This window comes from Cottoperca gobio, chromosome 10 (genome assembly GCF_900634415.1).
Source record: "Cottoperca gobio chromosome 10, fCotGob3.1, whole genome shotgun sequence".
In the NCBI taxonomy this organism is placed as follows: Eukaryota; Metazoa; Chordata; class Actinopteri; order Perciformes; family Bovichtidae; genus Cottoperca; species Cottoperca gobio.
The window spans coordinates 10,259,769-10,278,397 of record NC_041364.1 but is presented as its reverse complement, the minus strand read 5'-3'; the positions used below and the strand labels follow the sequence as shown (position 1 = coordinate 10,278,397).

Here is an 18,629-nt window from a genome sequence, read left to right as displayed (position 1 = left end):
ATTAATGTGTAAACTTCTACTGGTGTAGCTGCTGGAGGTGGAACTGGGTTTCACCACTTTGTTTAAAGCTCGGTAGTTTAGTCCAGTGGTTCACAAGGGTCACAATACAAATCTGAAGGGTCTTGAGATGATTAATGAGAGGAGGAAGAAGAAAAAAGAAAGTTCTGCTAAACACAGTTATATTCATGTTTTTGCTTTTTTTGAAATATTATAAAATATTGAATATTTTGTGGATACTTTCCCCTCTTTCGGTCTCAAACTGTTATTTAAATCAAACCATCTTTAAAGAAACCGCTAACAACTAATTTGCAATATGCTTTTTGTAAAAAGGTCAAAAGCCAAAAATGTTGGCAACCACTGGTTTATTCTTAAACAATGTACTATATTTTATAAGCTCATATGTTTTTCAATGTAAAATCTTGAACTGAAACTTAACTCATAACTATATCTTCCAAATAACATTAGAGCAGTAAAAACTGAAATGTTATGGATTAGAAGTAGGAAGTGATTCAAAGTTATACTGTGGTACAATACTGGAGCACATTTACATAATGACGTTCCACTACTGACATTGGCAGGGGATACGGTGAAGTGAAAGGTAGGATGTCTAAAAGAGCCAGTGAAAACAGGGGCAATCCCTGGTAGGAAATGCGAAAGAATCCAAAACGAACTAATTATTTTTTGTTGCACACCAAAACTGAGCTCCAGACCCTCCAGATGACTCACACATGAAGTGTGTGTGTTGTCGCTGCGCCTGTACTTGCAAAAATGTTCACATTGTTACGTGGGTGTCGAGCTTTGGTGTGCGGTGAACTCATTTGAATTTTGATTCAAAACACCAGATTTTATGCCTTCAGCTATTTTACAGAATTATCTGTTAATTTTTCATTCACCCGTCATCGTGATGCCCAATCAGCACACGGCTTTCTTTATCGGAGCAGATTTCACTGTCAAGAATCACAAATAAGTGTGCAGATATTCTGATTGGATTATAAACGCCCACTGAAATCTTGCAGTAATATAAAGTATAAACAACAGATGTGGACTTCTAGTATATATGTTATATATTATACGTTTCTGCAAACTCAGTTACACACAGGATGAATTTCATCTCTGTGGTTAAAGATTAACACAAATGTCACATAAAGCTGTTATACCTGACTGGGAGCGCTTTAAAAGGTCAGCTGCAGATGAGGTCGAAGTTGAAATAATATGGATATTTTCAGGCGTGTCGGAGGCAGCTGACTGTACACGGCTGGGGACGCTCTCACAATGTGAAATTTCTCTCCCTCAGAGAGCGGTGGCGGTTGCAGGACAGGAGGCTTTGTTGTCACGGCTGTCTCAGTCCCAGGAGGCGTGTGAGCACCTGAAGGAGCAGCTGGAGGCTCTGCGCCGGCACTCCCTCAGCCTGCAGGACTCCTGCACCAGACTACAGACACTCAACACACAGCTACAGGTGACCTAACACAGAGAGAGAGCATAGGATAAGATACACTTGTATTGATCCCAATACATTTGCTATGACTTGAAAACAATTAACTCTACTTTCACATTATTTTCTAACCATTTGGTACGACTAAATGAAAGCAAATGGACACGTTTTGATCATTAGACCCTTGCAATACATTTTGACATTCTATGTTTAAGGATGTATTACATCCCAGACATACCAGACTGCTTTAATGTAGGGAGGCAGCATATTTCTAGCTATTTTTGTTGGTTTGTTGGTCTGGACATAAAATGTTGATTCAGATTTTCATGAAACTTGGTCTAGACATTCATGTCCCCCTTCATTTACTAAATACCTGCAAAACTAACAATATTCCCATCAGCTGTACTTCATGTTTAATTAGCAAATTTTAGCATGCCAACACGCTAAACTACAATGATGAACATCATGAAAATGATATCTGCTAAACATGTTAACGTTGTCATTATGAGGATGTGTATACTGAAGCATGCTGACGTTAGAATTTAGCTCAAAGCACTGCTGTGTTCACCTCAGTTGTACTCCACATTGTACCTGGATTTTGTTTTTGACAAATGCTTCCTTCTTGAAAATGACCACAATGACCAAAAAGACGAGAGTTTAATCTATGGACACATACTGTACTGTATATGTCATGTTCATATTAATGTGAGTTTTCGTACAAGCAGTTTGAGAAAGTTCTACATAGTGCTAAGCGTACTGCTGGTGGGCCACTGGGATGTAAACTTCACATTTTTGGGTTGTTTGCTTTTTGTTGATCTCTCTGTTTTATAACACACACAGGTAGAGCAAGCATCCCTCAGCTCCCAGCATGCAGCAGTGCTGGCACGCTGCAGTGACAGCGAGGCCCGGTGTGCGTCTCTGGAGGCTGAGTCCAAGGTGTGGGCACGGGAGCGGGAGGAGTCGGTGGCCAGGATGGAGGCTCTGAGGCGGGACCACGAACGCATGACGGCTCTGCAGCAGCGGCAGGAGGTGGAGCTGGAAGAGCTGCTGGAAAAACAGTCTCAGCTGAGGAGCAACAACCGCAGCCTGGAGGTCCAGCACAGGGAGCTGGAGGCCAGGTACAAACACACAGACTGCATTACATCAGAACCTTTTATAAACTGAAAATCATAAAATAATGACTGCAGAGTTTTTTTCTATCCATGTGAGGACTTTTAGTTCTCCCAAGAACACAAATATACACACCAGTACACAACACTACCTTTAAAGACACACACTCTCTCTTACTGCCGTAATTTGTTTTTGTTGGTGTGAATATTGTTATTGCCATCTCAAGGCACAAGGAGCTCCTGGACGGTAAAACCCAGCTGGAGGAGAGAGAGCGGGAGATGAAGATGGAGAGGGAGGAGATGGAAGCAAAGGCCCAGAGGAGACTGGAGAGAGAACGAGAGCTGGAGAGGCTGAAAGAAGACAACGAGAGGTAGCATCAGCATCATGTTACTAAGATCTTATCATCCTTTCACTCCTCTCCCCTTACTGCAAGCATGTTGCCTTGACTATAGGGAGCGGCAGCATTAATTTCTCTATATTAAGCGCAGGGAGCAACACAAGAATTGGTTTGAATGCAAATGTACTACAGGAATGCACATAATGCATTTTTTGTTCCTGATTAAAAGCCTTTGGGCACAAAACAGCGGCACATATTTATGAGGCACATCAAAACACAGGATTTCAGAGCAAAGGCAAAAATGTACTGTAGGTTTTTTGGGATATTTTACACCTCAGTGCCAAAGACATCCACAAGCAGAAAATGTAATGCTTTTGGACTCAAAAAATGTATTCATCTGGGATGTTGACTTTACCCAAGATCTTTATTTTCTTGATCACATCTGTGTGTACTTAAGCCACCGTCCGGTCTTACTAAGAACTGAGGCTGAAAATAGTTCTGAGTGCATTTGATTACATTTTATCTTGTGGGTTGGTGGGTATATAATGATGACGATCATCATCATATGATACTTATGTACCATAATTAGTCAATCAAGCAGGTTTTCATCATCACCATATTGATGTGATTGATTACTCTCGACTTATCTTGTCTCACGTGATGGCTTGTCAAGCTGGAAACCGGATGAGAAAGTTTATATAAGATATAAAATATATATGCAAGTATTTCCATGCATTTAAAATGCTTCTTAGCGATGTAATGTTTTAACTAACTAGCTAAATAACATAATATTGGATTATTCAATCACAAAATGTTCAGCAACAGTTTTGATTATCGATTAATAATTTAAAATTTAAATAATTTCTTTGAAACGGCTTAATCGATATTTTCAATTCTTAATAACAATTTAATAAATGACAATGTGACAATATTAGAGCTAAAAGAAAGACTTACATTCACCAGGTGGTCAGAAACATGATGACATGAAGGATCATGTTGCTCCATAACTGCAGGATATGTAAATAAACACATTCACCGTATCAATTAAAAGGTGATGACGTGTCAGTGTTGTGTTCACGTGTTTCTACTGCAGAAAATCAGTTTCTCAAATTAATATTTTCGTGTGTTTTTTGTATTCGATTATTGTAACCTTATTATCTTTGGGTTTTGAATTCTCACTAGGACAAAACAAAGACTGATTATCAATGTTTTACTGTTTGCAGACATTTTATAGAACATGGGTTACTCAGGAAAACTTGTAGATTAATCAAGAATGAATACAATCATAGGCTGATTTGTTTAGTGATGAGCCACGCTTGTACACTGGCTCAATTTTAACTTGCATAAAAGGTTTTATTCCAAAACAATTTGAATCCACATTGGGAACATAAAATGTTGGATGTTTATTACTGAATATTACCATATTACAATTATCCCCACAGTGACAATTCAGAGTTTCATCTAATCTCATTGCAGTTCTCATTACAAAATGAAACAAAGATTATATTTTGTAAGCAATGATCTAAAACCTCAGAGTGACCCTCTAACGTGTTTTTTTTGTCAGATTTATCTGTTAGTTGTTTTGTATCTTTGTGAAGACTCATCATGTTGTGTAATAATATAATAATGAGCTTATAAGATAAGAGCACCTACCAAACAAATGATACACAACACTGTTCAGGACACAGAACAGTGACAACGATGAGTAAAGCCTGTGTGTGTGTGTGTGTGTGTGTGTGTGTGCGTGTGCGTGTGCGTGCCTGTGCGTGCACGCGTTTCAGGCTACAGGCCCAGCAGAAGGAGGGGTTGGCGTCACAGGCGGAGCTGCTGGCTCAGGGCTCGGTGCTGAGGGGGGAGCTGAGCGCCTCCCAGCTGGAGCGGACGCGACTGGAGGGGGAACTCAGCGGCCTGAGGGAAACCAACCAGAGCCTCGACCTCACCAGCGCCCGCCTCACCAGCCAGTACCAGGTATTACACACACACACACACACACACACACAAATACAAATGTATCTACACACTTGAAGGTGTTTTGTATTCAAGCTGTCAGCCGACCATTGACATACAAAAAAATGGATTTAGTGCTTCACAGCGGAGAAGCTCAGATACATTACCCTCTTCAAATAAAAAAATTGAATTTATTTAAAGCATTTTTGGGTAGTTACACAAAATGTATTAGGAATTCATTGCAGGTTTAAAAGAGTATTTCACTTAGTTGTGGTGAGGGAGGAACAGCTATCATTTCATCAGTGGGGAACAGCGAGAGCCTGAATACTTGCTATAAAGCAAATTTCAACTTGACATTTCAGAAAAAAAATATATATTGGTCCAAACAGAAATTGAATACCAAGTAGCTAATAAGGAGTATAGGAATCTTTGCCTCCTAAACATCTCTTCCGTGTAATGCTGTCAAACAAGCGCTGAATATTGAAAACGTTCTTCAAGCAGCGAAGTTTCCAGTCGTTCAAGGGACAAAACAGGTGGAAATTGACTTCCTGTAAAGGATTTAAGCAACCACCAGAGACTCCAGGATGTTACTGCACCTAACAAAGAAATTATTTTGCACATAACCGTCCATAAAACAACAATTAAAAGAAAATATAGTGTTAGTTAGTAAACTTTAGAGGTGCTAGAAGGTGGATTTTGCTTTCTTTGGCCAGGCTAGCTTCTTTCATCTGCTTTCATTCTTCGTGCTAAGCTAATTGCTAATCACTAGCTTGCAGTAGCTTCATATGTACCGTACCTTTCGAGAGGGACAGTAGGCAATTTGAGGGGGGACTCTATCCCCTTTGTTAGCAAAAAGACCATAATGCAACCCTTTTGTTAACCTGCCATCCTCCTCTTCATCCCCTAGTACTAGTACAGGGGCAGAGGGTTGTTTAGTAGAATATGCTAGTCTAGTCTGCCTGACTCATTGATCCTTTATCTTACTGAGGTTTGTGAAGTTAGAATCTATGGCCCCCGACCAGGCTCTGTAATATCAGGAGCCTAACTGTGCTGTGTATTAATAAATCCATGGAGCTGTCCGTGGTGCTGAAGTGAAAGATGGATTTGTAATTGGGACTTTTTCTCTGAGGCAAATGAATTAACTAGAAGCAGTTTAATGCAAAAAATAAATCAACATGCAGAATCGGCATCCCTTGTCGAGTCCGATGAGTCAAATCGTCATAATTTCTCGACCTATCCAGGGACTAGAAATAGAGAATTAGCTAGTAGCTAAATTCAACGTATCTCTTCTCATTATATGAGATTAATGTTGCTGTATATGGTCCCTGACAAATTAAAAAAACACCAATTATATTATCTCTAGGTTAATTTTGTGTTATTTCTTTCCACATCATTTCTCAGTCCAAGTCCTCTAATTCAAAACACTACTACACAATCTTTAACTACCAGCATTCCCATATGACTCACTGGAGGCTTTATTAATATTTAGCCCTCCACAATGTTATACTGTAGGCATAGTTTAGATCCTGGGAGTCAGACACCAAGGCTTCTCGTTATACTGTTTCGTAGAGAAGTGAAGAGGCGGCAATTCTTCTCTTTGATCAAAAGGAAAAGTTGAGTTTGCAGCCTGTCTGGTCTCACGATTGACTTGTTGCAGCAGCTGTGCTAACTGATAGCGCTACAGTAGATTGGACAGGACTGCAGCTAAGAAGGTGAAAATAATTGGAAACAGATATGCAATTGAGAGAGATGTACAAGTAAATGTGTGGCAATACATTGTAAGTTCTTTTTGTAAAGAAATGTATTCAGATGCATAAAAAGATGAACTATGATACTTCTTTCATGCGTAGTGATTCCATACACTAAGTGATGTGGTTTAGTGAGTTAGCCTTGGATGATAACTCTGCCTTAAACAGCATCTTTATGAAACTCTCACAGCTCAGGTTTTGTTCAGACAGCTTTGTAGAGCAGCTGAATGAGTTCTTTGGTCATTTTTAAGGCGGCACTTTGTGGTTATGAGCCTTTCAGTCAATCAGTGCAGGTGAGTTCTGACCTCTGGCTTCACACTTTTGTCAGGTTTTATTAAACAAGTTTGCAGATTTTTAGACCAATGTTCTAGCAATTCAGTCACCGGTTATTTTTCCAGTTGTCTTTGATAACTTTACACATTCTCAAAGTCTTTCAGACATTTCCCACAGCTAACACATTAAATACTGAATACTGATACTGAAATATATGAATGAACCTGTACAAATGTTTCTGCAGATCCGTTGTGTGTTGTCTATCTTTTACATTAGCTTTTATTGTCTACTTTGACGTCTACCTGTAAAGTAGGGCTGCACAATAAGCATAATCGTGTTTTTTTTCATCGCATTGTCTACTTGTATGATAAACACATCGAAAGACTGCAATTCTGCACATTGGGATATTTTGAGTTAGTCGAAAGAGAGTATCAGTATAAAACAGTACTTTAAAATGTAACATCATTTTTGGTCCCTTTTCGTTTTATTTTTGTTATGTTCAGCAAGCAATTTGATGTATTTTAGCAGTATGCTGAAAGCAACAGAAAGGCAGAACTGACTTATGAACTGATAACTGTTTATTTATCTCAAGTAATATTATTATCACAATATTCAACAAAGTAATCGCATATTGCTTTTCCCCTCAGCATGCTGCTTCAACAACAACTTCTTACCAAACCATTTATTTTATTTTTCATTGACATTTACTGTTTTATGTGTGTAGCTGTTGACCCAGTTGAAGGGAAATATGGAAGAGGAGAACCGACATATAGCGGAGCAGAACCAGAGTCTGCTGAAGGAGAACCGGGCCTTACTGGAGCAGAGCCTGGAGCGCCGTGACGAGCACTACTCACAACAGAGGGAGTACCAGTGAGTACACACGCACACACACACACACACACACACACACACACACACACACACACACACACACACACACACACACACACACACAGTCCAGATTAAGGCTGTCAGGTTATCAGATTTTCGTTACACGATTATCGTGGGCAAAATGACATTTGTGTGTGGGGTGTTGGAGGAGGGAGAAAAAGCGAGAATGGAAAGAAATGCAAATGATTAAACAGGCCCTGGATTATTTGAACGATATTATCATATGTGTATAATTACCATAATATCAATATTTAATGTAAATATCACGGTTATCGTCAATACCGGTATATCGCGACACCCCTAGTCAAGATAATTAGCTTGGTTTGAATTACTGACAAGAAAACATATTGACAAAGCCCCCTGACACTTTTGTTCAAATGAAACTTTATGTAATGTGTGTTTGAGTCATCTCTTAACATTTCTAACTTTGTAGGCAGTGACGCAGTCTCTATTAATATCCAGGACACAAAAGCACTTATGTAAAGGTTTAAGACTGTGAGACAACAATTTCACAGTCCAGCAGCACTCAGCAGTTGTCCTTTTAAATGATTTGTAGCAGATTAATCCAGAAATAATATCGAGGTTGCCGAGCTGGCTTCACCCTTTCAGTTTAATGAGCCATATTTCTCACATATTACATCTTTTTGTAGCTTAATTTTAAACTTTTATACCAGAAAAGATTATTTTTATTCTCCAAGGTTTCACTTTGTTCCCCTTAAATTAGTGAGAAAATTGTCACTTGCACATTTCAGTTGAGAACCACGCCATGTCTATCTGCTCACACCTGTAACACCGGTGCACATCAATTATACATGCATTTTAAACAGCCACATTAAGACCCACAGGCAATCATTTTATCTTTGAGTCTATATCAGCACAGTTATCATCATTAAAAAAATAAATAAATCACACTGAGTTAAAACAAATCCCCAGTGCATGCTGGGATTAACAGGATAATCAAGTATTCAAGAGTGAAGCTTGGGTTTAATTAACAAGAGGTTATATATATTGTAGCATGATATCACTTCAGTGAATCTTCGGAACAAACTGATTTTGCAGATGTCATACAGATGATTTACAATGGAAAATAGAGTTATATCTGATTTTTAAAGGTAGTTAAGAAGAATTGTTGGGTACCATATAAGGTGCTAAAGGTTAAAGGCACCCTGTGGGGTTTAGTAGTGCTGCGGAAATACTTTGTTGAGTGGGTTGACATTTTGTTTCTATCTTATTCATGTGCAAGAGGACAAAACGTCACGATACATACTGAATAAAACAATGCAAATATGAAAAAGATAATATGCTTTTTGAATGTTTAATGAGTACGGAATCAGAGTTAAGAATTGTTTCGGTGAGAAACATTAAATGTAAACACAACTTTGTTTACAAGAAAACTCCACAGCATACTTTTAACTGTAAGGTTACTGAGAATCCAACATCATAAGCTACACTTATAATGCACTACAATATTTTATATTAACACCTGAACATCGGCCACACTGATCGCTCTAATCGATACTTTTACATTAACAATATATAAAATGAGTGTGTGTGAAAGGCGTTGTTTGTCATCACCCAGCTCTGCAGCTCCCATAGCTCTACAATTAAAACAATTATAATTAGCTGGAAGCACACAATCGGTAAGGGGTCGCTAGTATCAAGCACTTTTGATGTAATGTTTGATGTAGACAGGACTGGCTGTTGGATCACTGTGGGGACGACCTTCAAAGGGCCAATCCCAATCTCCACACAGGCGTGTTCCTGCTAAGTGCATGTGGGCTCTGATGGGGGCTTTTCAACGCCAGTATACGCCGTTTCTGTGAGTCCGCAATACTGCAAACTTTCCTGAGGGACTTGCCCATAGTACACAGTGAAATTGGTGAGGTCTCAAACGGGGTTGTCCTGCTCCTCCGCAAAATGTACACAAACCGAGCATGGATGGCGTAGGGAAGAAATCCACTAGGACTGGGACATTAATATTTAACCTTTTATAATATTCCTAAAGCAATAAAGAAACATAAGATCAAATAGTGAACGATTGTAGCCACGGTCATATGCTGCTTGAGGGATGCTTTAAGATTTATTGAACCAATATATGCTATATTATTATATGTTGAACTTTTAATTATTCATCAACTATTCAGAAAATAGAAAATACAATTCACGGGACATTAAGGCCCTGTCACACATATCCGTATGACAAAAACGTCTGCCGGCGCATACGAAATATCGGCAATAGGTTGATATAAATTAAGCGTATGTTGTGATCGTTTGAAGGACGCAGACGACACGCCGAACACGCCAGACATACACAGTTCCGTATGGCAGAAACACCTTTACCTTATATCAACTTAAACCAGCGTGTTGCCGATATTTAGTATACGCCATATTTTTGTATATCTTATGCATTCGTTGGGTATTCGTCTGATACATTTTGTATTAGGAAGTGATGCGCTATCAATAGGTTAGACATGCGTATCTGTATATGTTCACTTTTCCGATCCGACTCTGACAAATTTTCGTATGCGCCAGCGTACGTTTCTGTCATACGGATATGTGTGACAGGGCCTTAAGACCTGTTATTGCTTATAGTTTGTAAATTCATGATGAAGAACAAAGCAATACGTTTATCCGTAAGAGCCTGGATGATGTTGAGATCTGGCGTTCATAAGAATCTTGGTCCTCTTGACATTAATAGATGCAAAATAAAAAGTCCTAAAGCAGCGATTGTCAAATACACACAGGAGGCATGGCTTTAACTGTGAAACAGCGACACGTTGTTTCCAAAGCAGTTAGTAATGTCATGATAACGTGTCCCATTCTTCCTTTTTATACCATTTCAAGCCCTCCTGAACTCACGCACTTAAGCGCTACAGCTGCGCACACAGGTGATGTCAATTAAGCCCGTTATGATCAGTGTTTAGTGATCAGGCGTTATGGTGTAGAGTGAGACTCTGCCAGCGTGACTTGACTCTTACCAAACCAGACTTGAACCAGTATCACCCTCTCCAGTCCAGCTGCTACCGAATGCAAAAAAGGTTTAATATAAAACATATTTGAGTAGAGTGCTGTTTTGTAGAAGTTAATTGGTATTCAGAGTAATGGTACTTCTATAGGGTGCTTGAAACCACTTCTGAGTACAAAAAAGGTTTTGCGCTTGTTTTAAAAGCTGTAACTGGAACATCAGAAGACTCCCTTTCCTTCTGAATTATTTGATATTGTTATCTCAATGTCTGAAGTTCAGAACCGAAGGTGCATTTTTAGAGCAGTTTATTTAAACTGCAGTTCAGGTTATTTGAGCATGAATTGCAGGTCTCTGTCCTGAGCCAAGTAAACTTGTGGGGTGGTTAATTAGGAATGAGAATATAATCTAAACTAACACCAGGATACAAATCCAAATAGGGTTGATGTTATAATCTTATAGCCAGCAGTTTCTCAGCATTACAAACTGAGATGAAGGCAAACTGAGTCTGACTGAGGCTTATATTAAGCTTTTTCTTTGTGTTCCTTTGTGGAATGAACAGCAAAGAAAAGTTCAACATGAAAAGATAAAAATCACAAACAGGATGGTATAGGAGTCCAATGACTGTGCTTTTTTAAAGACTCCATACACTTCACAGACATCTAGGCCTCTCAGCTCTGTCTGGCCAAAATATATTCAAGACCTTGGAAAGTGCAAAAGACAGTTTAGATTGTTTGATTTACAAAATCACTTTTGTTGTGAGTGACGCAGAGCAAATGATGCAGTGACTTTGCCCTTCCAAACTTAATGTTGCAGGAAATGTTGGGAATTCAGTGAGCAAACATGTGAGGAGGCCTCATAAGATTTCATAAAATGAATCGAACTGTCCTTCAAGAGTGCGTCATCAAGCTCTAATCTTATAATACGTTTTATCCTGATCTGCTGCTGATGCTTTGGTCTGTAGTTGACGCACATATGGAGGATTTTCAAGAGGTAATACAGAACCAGAGCCAATGATCACATAATTAAATTGAAAGAAATCCAATAAAAACAAAATTAAGCGTCTACCATGTTAATGTCTAGCAGGTATAATGTTTACCATGTTCACCATCTTAGTTTAGGGATGTGCTAACAATTGCTAATTAGCAATAAATGTCATTAATTTTGCGGTGTTTATCCATAAAACAAAGTCAGGAGATCACCAAAGTTTTCACAATTCATCCTGAGAGCAACATGTCCGTATTACAGTTCATGTCAATTCATCCAATAGTTGACATTCACCAAAGTCTTTGTCCTCTGGGGATCATGCATGTCTGGCTTGGCTAAAAACCACAAATACAAGGGTTTCTGTGTTTAATAAATAAATAAGGTGATACAGTCACCTGTGTGTTACATAAATGTGCACTGAATATGTGTTTGAGTGACCGAACGACAGACCAACTGACATTCCTAGATTCATACCGCTAGCATGGCTAAAAATGTACACAGGACTCGATACTGACCGTTGCTCAGCTCGAATAACCTTCCTGATCTTTTCCGCTCACAGCTGTGTGTCAGTAACCAGCGGTCAGCTCATACTGTCAGCCACTTTGTGTTCAGTATTTCTGTTCTGAACTGTCTTTGATGCAGGCTATTTTTCATCAATGCCCTGCTTTATGTTTGTCCACACGCCACAGCCTGAACCCTCTGCTCACCAGCAGCACATGAACATTTTCAATGTCCTTTTATTGCTTTTTTCTTTTTCTTTGTATTTATTTGATTGACGTGTTTTTTTATTGTTTTTATCTATACAGTTTTATCTTTCATCATCGTTTGTCTTCTCTCCACTATGTCTTTGCGTCTTTTGTCTTCCTTTAGTTTTATCTTAATTTTGTCTTGCTTTTGTTTGGCCCCACTGTCTTTTTGTTGTTATAATGACTTGTATACTGCTTTTGCTTTATCTGACAAAGCACTTTGTAAACTGTTTTTATAGGTGCTATATAAATAATGTTATTATTATTAACATCCACACACATCTCTCTTCTGATCTGCTGGTTTAAAAAGACTCCAGTTCAAACAGCACAGCATTTCTCAGTAATGAGTTTACAGGAACAGACTGTTTCGAACACATCAGAATAATCTACTCACACTGATAATGAATGCGTGAAATGAATCAAGCAGACCTTCCTATTCAGCTGCTTTCTTATGATGCTTCATGTGTTTTCCTTCAGGGAGAAGCTGAGCGAGCTCCGTCGGGAGAAGCAGAAATTGGTGGAGAAGATTATGGATCAGTATAGAGTCCTCGAGCCGAGCATGCAACCTCCAACCAGCAAAGCCAAGTACTGTATATTAATATATATATATTACCTATACACCGTTTATTAGTAAACTACATCTGTGCATCCCAATACAACACGAGATAGATACTTTATTGATCTAGAGGGAAATTAAGGCAGCCGGTAGCTTATACGACACATACAAAACATATGCACACAGAAAAAAGGTTTAGAACTATATTAATAAAAACACAGCAGTGAAGTGAGAGTCCAGCCGCCAGAACTTCTACAGAGAGCCGTCACTGTGTATTTGAGTGTGTGCTAATAAAGGTGGTATTGCAATTGTAAGGTGCTTAAAAAGTAATTTGAAAAGTAGAAACAACTCTTTTTACAGCACATTTCATTTTACACAAAGTGTAAGTGAATGACACAATGAAAAGGAAATACAGCATAAGACATTAAAACATGAATGGATACAAAAATCTTCCGAGTGTACAAATAACTTAGTTCAGGAAATAGGTGCAAGGTTGATAATGTTGATATTTTTCCGTCAAACACATAACATAACAACATAACGGTTTTACTGCTTTAGATTGTTAATAATCAGTTTTTGTGTCAGAGGAGATGAATCAACCCTGTGCTTTTTAATTTTATTGTATTGTATTGAAAATGTTATCATGTATTTTGTCCACTCCATTAGGTAGCACAGATTGAGTCAACACGTTTTAAATGGTGCCAACAAAAACTAAACATTGTAAACTTCACAAACAGGATTCACTGCAGGGCTGTTTTATTGAATTGTACCATTTTACAGATGCACCTGATGAACTGGTCACTCTGTATGTACATGCACCTTGGGCAGCGTTTGTCGACTTTTATCACAAAATACATTTAGTTTGAAAATGATTTGGAATTCGTACAATGTGAAAACTGTTGCCATATTAATATCATTGCTACTCTGATGACAGTTGGCTTGAGATAGCTATATACTTTGGGCTTCAGTTTCCAATTTACGTTTTGAGAGAAATGCCCCAAGTGACCAGCTGAATACAACCCAACCATTTGGATTAAATGAGGATTTTTAATTTGAATAATGACCTTGTTTTTTGGGTTGGTTTGTTAGCTTGTTTGTCATCATGATTACGGAAAAACTACTGTCCCGGTTTTTTCTTGATGTACGCCTGGTGGAAGGGTTTAGCATGGGCCAAGGAAGAATCCATTTTTAAATAGATCCGAATCTGAATGCCGTTCTAGTTTTTGTTGTAATGAAGGCTGTTCTTACAGACTGTTTGAGGGACACAGAATATGTTATTTCCCCGTTTTGGTTTTGTTTAGTGTTCAAGCTTACCTTGTAGTCAGAAAAAACTGTTTCTGAAAAACTGTATTTGTGTTCACAAGTCATTGTTAAGTAGGTTCTCAAACTGAGTGACGGTTGTATGCTTGTATGTTTGTATAATCCTTTTGATGAAAAGCTTCTATTATATATTATCGTTCAATATGGTAACAAAAGTTAGTACCTCCCGCGCACACTGGGGACGATTTCTTATTCTCTATATCAGGAGGAGAATATTTTCCCTTTTGATATACAGTTTTTGCCCCCATTTAATTGTGTTTTCTATCATCTCTATTAACCTTGGCTTCTTGCGTGTGCATCATGATCAAATCTGGGAGGACGGTCTCTTTCTGTTCCTAGTGTGGTACCACACTATTAAAGGAGGAAGATACCAGTCTGGTGGTGCTCTCATGAGGGCTTGTTTCCAGAAATGCGTCAGAATAAGAAGATAAATTGGTAACTTGGGGTGCAGCTATCTCAGTGCATAAGTTGTTGTCACTTTAGCAAAACTCCCAATTCATTCAGACGAAGCGTACTCCTCTTTTGGTGGACAGCTGGCAAGTATTTTCATTCCTTTTTAATGAAAATATAATAATTAGTATTGTTTACAAATTGCCCAAGTGTCATGCATTGTGTGCCTAATGCTACAAATTAATATGGTAATGACATTTTAATTATAACATTTCCAAATAGATTTTCTTGTCATCATGCTATAAAGTGCTTTTTTTGGCATAATAAATGACAGTTGGCACCTTCAGGGACATTTTATTCTCATTTTTAAACCATGCAGCCCTTGTTACACTTGGCATCCTCCAAGTGTTTTCTGGTAAATCAAGGCATTTTGTGCGAGCGTGCACACGCACACTCTCCTAGCTCATCCGTCTTTGTAAATGGTCCCTGTCCTCTATGTCCTCGTAGGAAATCTAACTGGATTGCAGACAGGATGAAGAAGCTAATCAAACCCCGGGGAGGAGGAAGAGAGGGACGCGCCCTCTTCACCGCCGCGGGCAGCGTGGAAAACCTGGCCGACAGCACTGAATTTACATCAGATGCACACACACCTCACCCTGGTGAGACCACACACACACACACACACACACACACACACACACACACACACACACACACACACACACACACACACACACACACACACACACACACACAGCCCAGCACACTACCTCTCTTTCTCTCACACACACAAACACCAGCCGACTGGTTTTCACAAAGATATGCTCACATACTCACCCCATCAAGCGAGGCTACAGGCATGCATACAAATCATCTCATGACTACCAAGTGTGGTCTGCATTGATACCACTCTCTTCTCCTTAGATCTCTCCCTGTAGAGTGCCAAGACTTACTGAGGCCAGCTTTCTCTGCTAACCACATGTTGAAAGGAAAAGATTCACGAGGCTTCATCCTCTTTTTATACACCTTGACTGTGGAATGCATTTTACTGGCTGAGAGAGGGTGAAAAAAACTCTCTGCTGACATTTTCAAAGCCAAGATTTAAGCCCAAACCTGCATTCATGATATTTCTTTCTCTCTTTTTGACATACTGTTGTTGTCTCTATTTTATGTTATTTTTCCTCACATTGTGTTTATATAATCCCACCTAAAACCTTGCTTTCTTAGACTGTGTCAGGACCAACACTGGGAGGCCCAACACTGGGAGGCCTTTCTGTTTCGCAACAAGAGAACTGTTCGTTTTTATTGAGCCTGTTTCCCAGAGAGAGGCTCGATCGCTCAGCTACACTTCAAGTGAAAGAAAATGCAAATCTCTCCAAAATATATTTGAATTGTTGTATTTTAAAAATGATGCATGTAGCAAACACTGAAACATATTCAAAACCCAGTTTATTTGCTCAAAGGCTTTTAAGACTTTTCTGACTTCCAAGCTTGAGTCTATGTGTTTGAGGTGACATTTCCTACAACACCAACATTTAACCCCGAAACTAACCCACTTTATGGCAGGTTAACTTGACCTTAACCTCTGGTCTCTGGTCAGTTTCCAGGCTGCAGCCGGGGTAATAATTGTCTGAACAGACTGGGGGTCTGCCACTGCAGCTCTTTATTTAATGAAATTTAAGTCAGAATTTATGAATAATTTAAATTATTTCAATTTGAAATAATCTACTGTTAAATAGGTTACGATTGCCTGTTTGAATAAAAAGGTCAGGCTTCTATCCATGTTAAGCTGTTAAGTTAACTGTGTGTTTATTCAAATTTTCGAGAGTTTTTTTTATTACATTATTTATATATTTTAAGATAGATGTAATTAGAATAAAATTTTTAGCGGCACTCAAAACCAATTTAGATTTTGGAAAGTAGCATATGTTTATAAACTGACAGCATATATGAGACGTACAGTGGAGACCAGCAAACACCTATAAATATAAATAAAAATAAATACTCAACATATGTGCTTAACTAAACTACATTTACAAAGCATGGGCATTAAATTGTTTATATAATTCTTATAATTGTAAAATAAAGGGTTGAATTAGATTGGAAAGCTTTATTAATCCCTAAGAAACTCATTTGCCACAAAATCAATTCATACTGACAACAAACTGGCCTCATGACATTACGTTCACAGTACACAACAAATAAATAAGAGCACTTACTTTACAGTGCTTTTCTGCTTCAGCAGAACTAAGAGCTTCACAATGCTTTTCATTCACACACTCACATACTGATGGTTGGCAGAACTGTTCGGCTATCAGGAGCTATTTTCAGGCTTCAATGTTTTCAGGGGTGTTGCTCAAGGACACCTCGAAATGTGGACAGGAGGGGCTCAACCAGTAACCCTGTGATCAATGACAGACCAACTCTACCACCACCGCCATTGTCAGAGTCCCTGAAATGGCATTTGCACTGGAAGAAAAGTTGTTATGTACCTTCCTGGTTTATGCTGACAAGCAGTCCGCAGATTTGTCTCACCTGGTGGCACACAGTGAAAGATTTAGCATAAAAAAAGTTGTGGGTTTTGTACATCATTTATAATCATATTTCATCATGAAATGAGCCAATGATTTACTGATTCAAAATGTTATCACCTATAAAATAACTACCATGGCCTTTGTATAAATATGGGATTTAAGTAATAAATACATTTCATGTCATACTGTTTCAGACCCCCGCAGTGCTCCAGTCTCTCCCTCTCCCTTGAGGAAAGCTCTGTCCCAGACAGAGCCGGACATCTCAGCTCCCGGGACTCCAACCATGCGCACCGGCTCCGGGGGGCGTCGTAAACTGGGATCCCGTCACGGCTGGGGGCTTGGGTTGACCAGAGGAGGCTCTGGAGTCTCCCAATCCTTCAGTCCTGGTGACCTCAAAACAGCGCCCCGCCTGCGGCTGAGCTCCAGCCAGATCCCCTCCACTGTCCTCTGGGAGGGACAAAGAGGCGAAGCAAGCACACCCCAGGCAGCAGACGCACCGCTGAGCAGTCAGGAGAGTGTCGAGGCAGATGAAGGCAGAGGTGAGGTGTAAAGTAGAATGAGGAGGATGTGTGTCCACGTCTGTACACTTTCATAAACTTCCACCCGAACAAGTCATTTATTCTATTTTAGTCAGATTTTCTTTCTTCTTTTTGAAAGAAAATAAGAAAAGGCCAAGATTGTTTCTGAAAGAACTGCACATTTATTAGAAAAAGGAAATAAATAAATGACTTGCTCAGATGGATATGCTATGTGCACAGGATTGCGAAAGCTCTATGAGATAACAAGTTAAATGTCAAGCTGAATAAAAATTGGACTGTAAAGTAAAACCATGCCCAGAGTAGCCATAACATTTACAGGCTCTCAAAATACAGCTAATATTCTTTTTAATAAAACATGCATGCGCCTATTAGATTTTGATCTGTTCTGCCTTCCAGATAATCAACACTCCAGTGACGAGACCACAACGACCTGAGACAGATCTACAGTTGACTCTCAATTTTAAAGAACTAATGTTTTATATTATGTGATCCTGGCTAAATGTATTGATGCAGCTTTTTGTATAATTGACATTTTAAAATATGATATCCTTTTAGTATTTTTTAATAAATAAATGAATGAATGAATGAAACCTTCTGTCAATGATTTCCAGTGTGGCTGAGTTGTGAAGGAATGAACCACCTCTTTGTTATGTAATCCAAAAACTGACAAAATGACGTAAAGCGTTATTAGTCAAGTCACTAAAAAAACGTAATAGCCTACATTAATTAATAATATTGGTATTTTTCCCCTTACCACGAATCAGTTGATAAGTTTCATTGAAACCTCATAAATCTTAATATATTCATCTTTCACAAGCTCATTTTATTTTTCAAATCCTTACTCTTACTTTTCTTTT

At 38.8% G+C, this 18,629-nt stretch overlaps 1 protein-coding gene across 1 annotated transcript in view; it reads left to right on the top strand.

Annotated features, from left to right (window-relative positions):
- ccdc88b (coiled-coil domain containing 88B) overlaps positions 1-18,362 on the top strand; it is a 47,420-nt gene extending 29,058 nt beyond the window's left edge. The window contains exons 20-28 of the mRNA XM_029441998.1: positions 1,295-1,456; positions 2,273-2,550; positions 2,769-2,912; positions 4,661-4,847; positions 7,572-7,717; positions 12,911-13,018; positions 15,207-15,358; positions 17,428-17,772; positions 18,169-18,362. Of these exons, the coding sequence (XP_029297858.1) occupies positions 1,295-1,456; positions 2,273-2,550; positions 2,769-2,912; positions 4,661-4,847; positions 7,572-7,717; positions 12,911-13,018; positions 15,207-15,358; positions 17,428-17,772; positions 18,169-18,206 (1,560 nt within the window). The 3' untranslated portion in view covers positions 18,207-18,362. The remainder of the gene's footprint in view (positions 1-1,294; positions 1,457-2,272; positions 2,551-2,768; positions 2,913-4,660; positions 4,848-7,571; positions 7,718-12,910; positions 13,019-15,206; positions 15,359-17,427; positions 17,773-18,168) is intronic.
- The last annotated feature ends 267 nt before the right edge of the window (positions 18,363-18,629 follow it).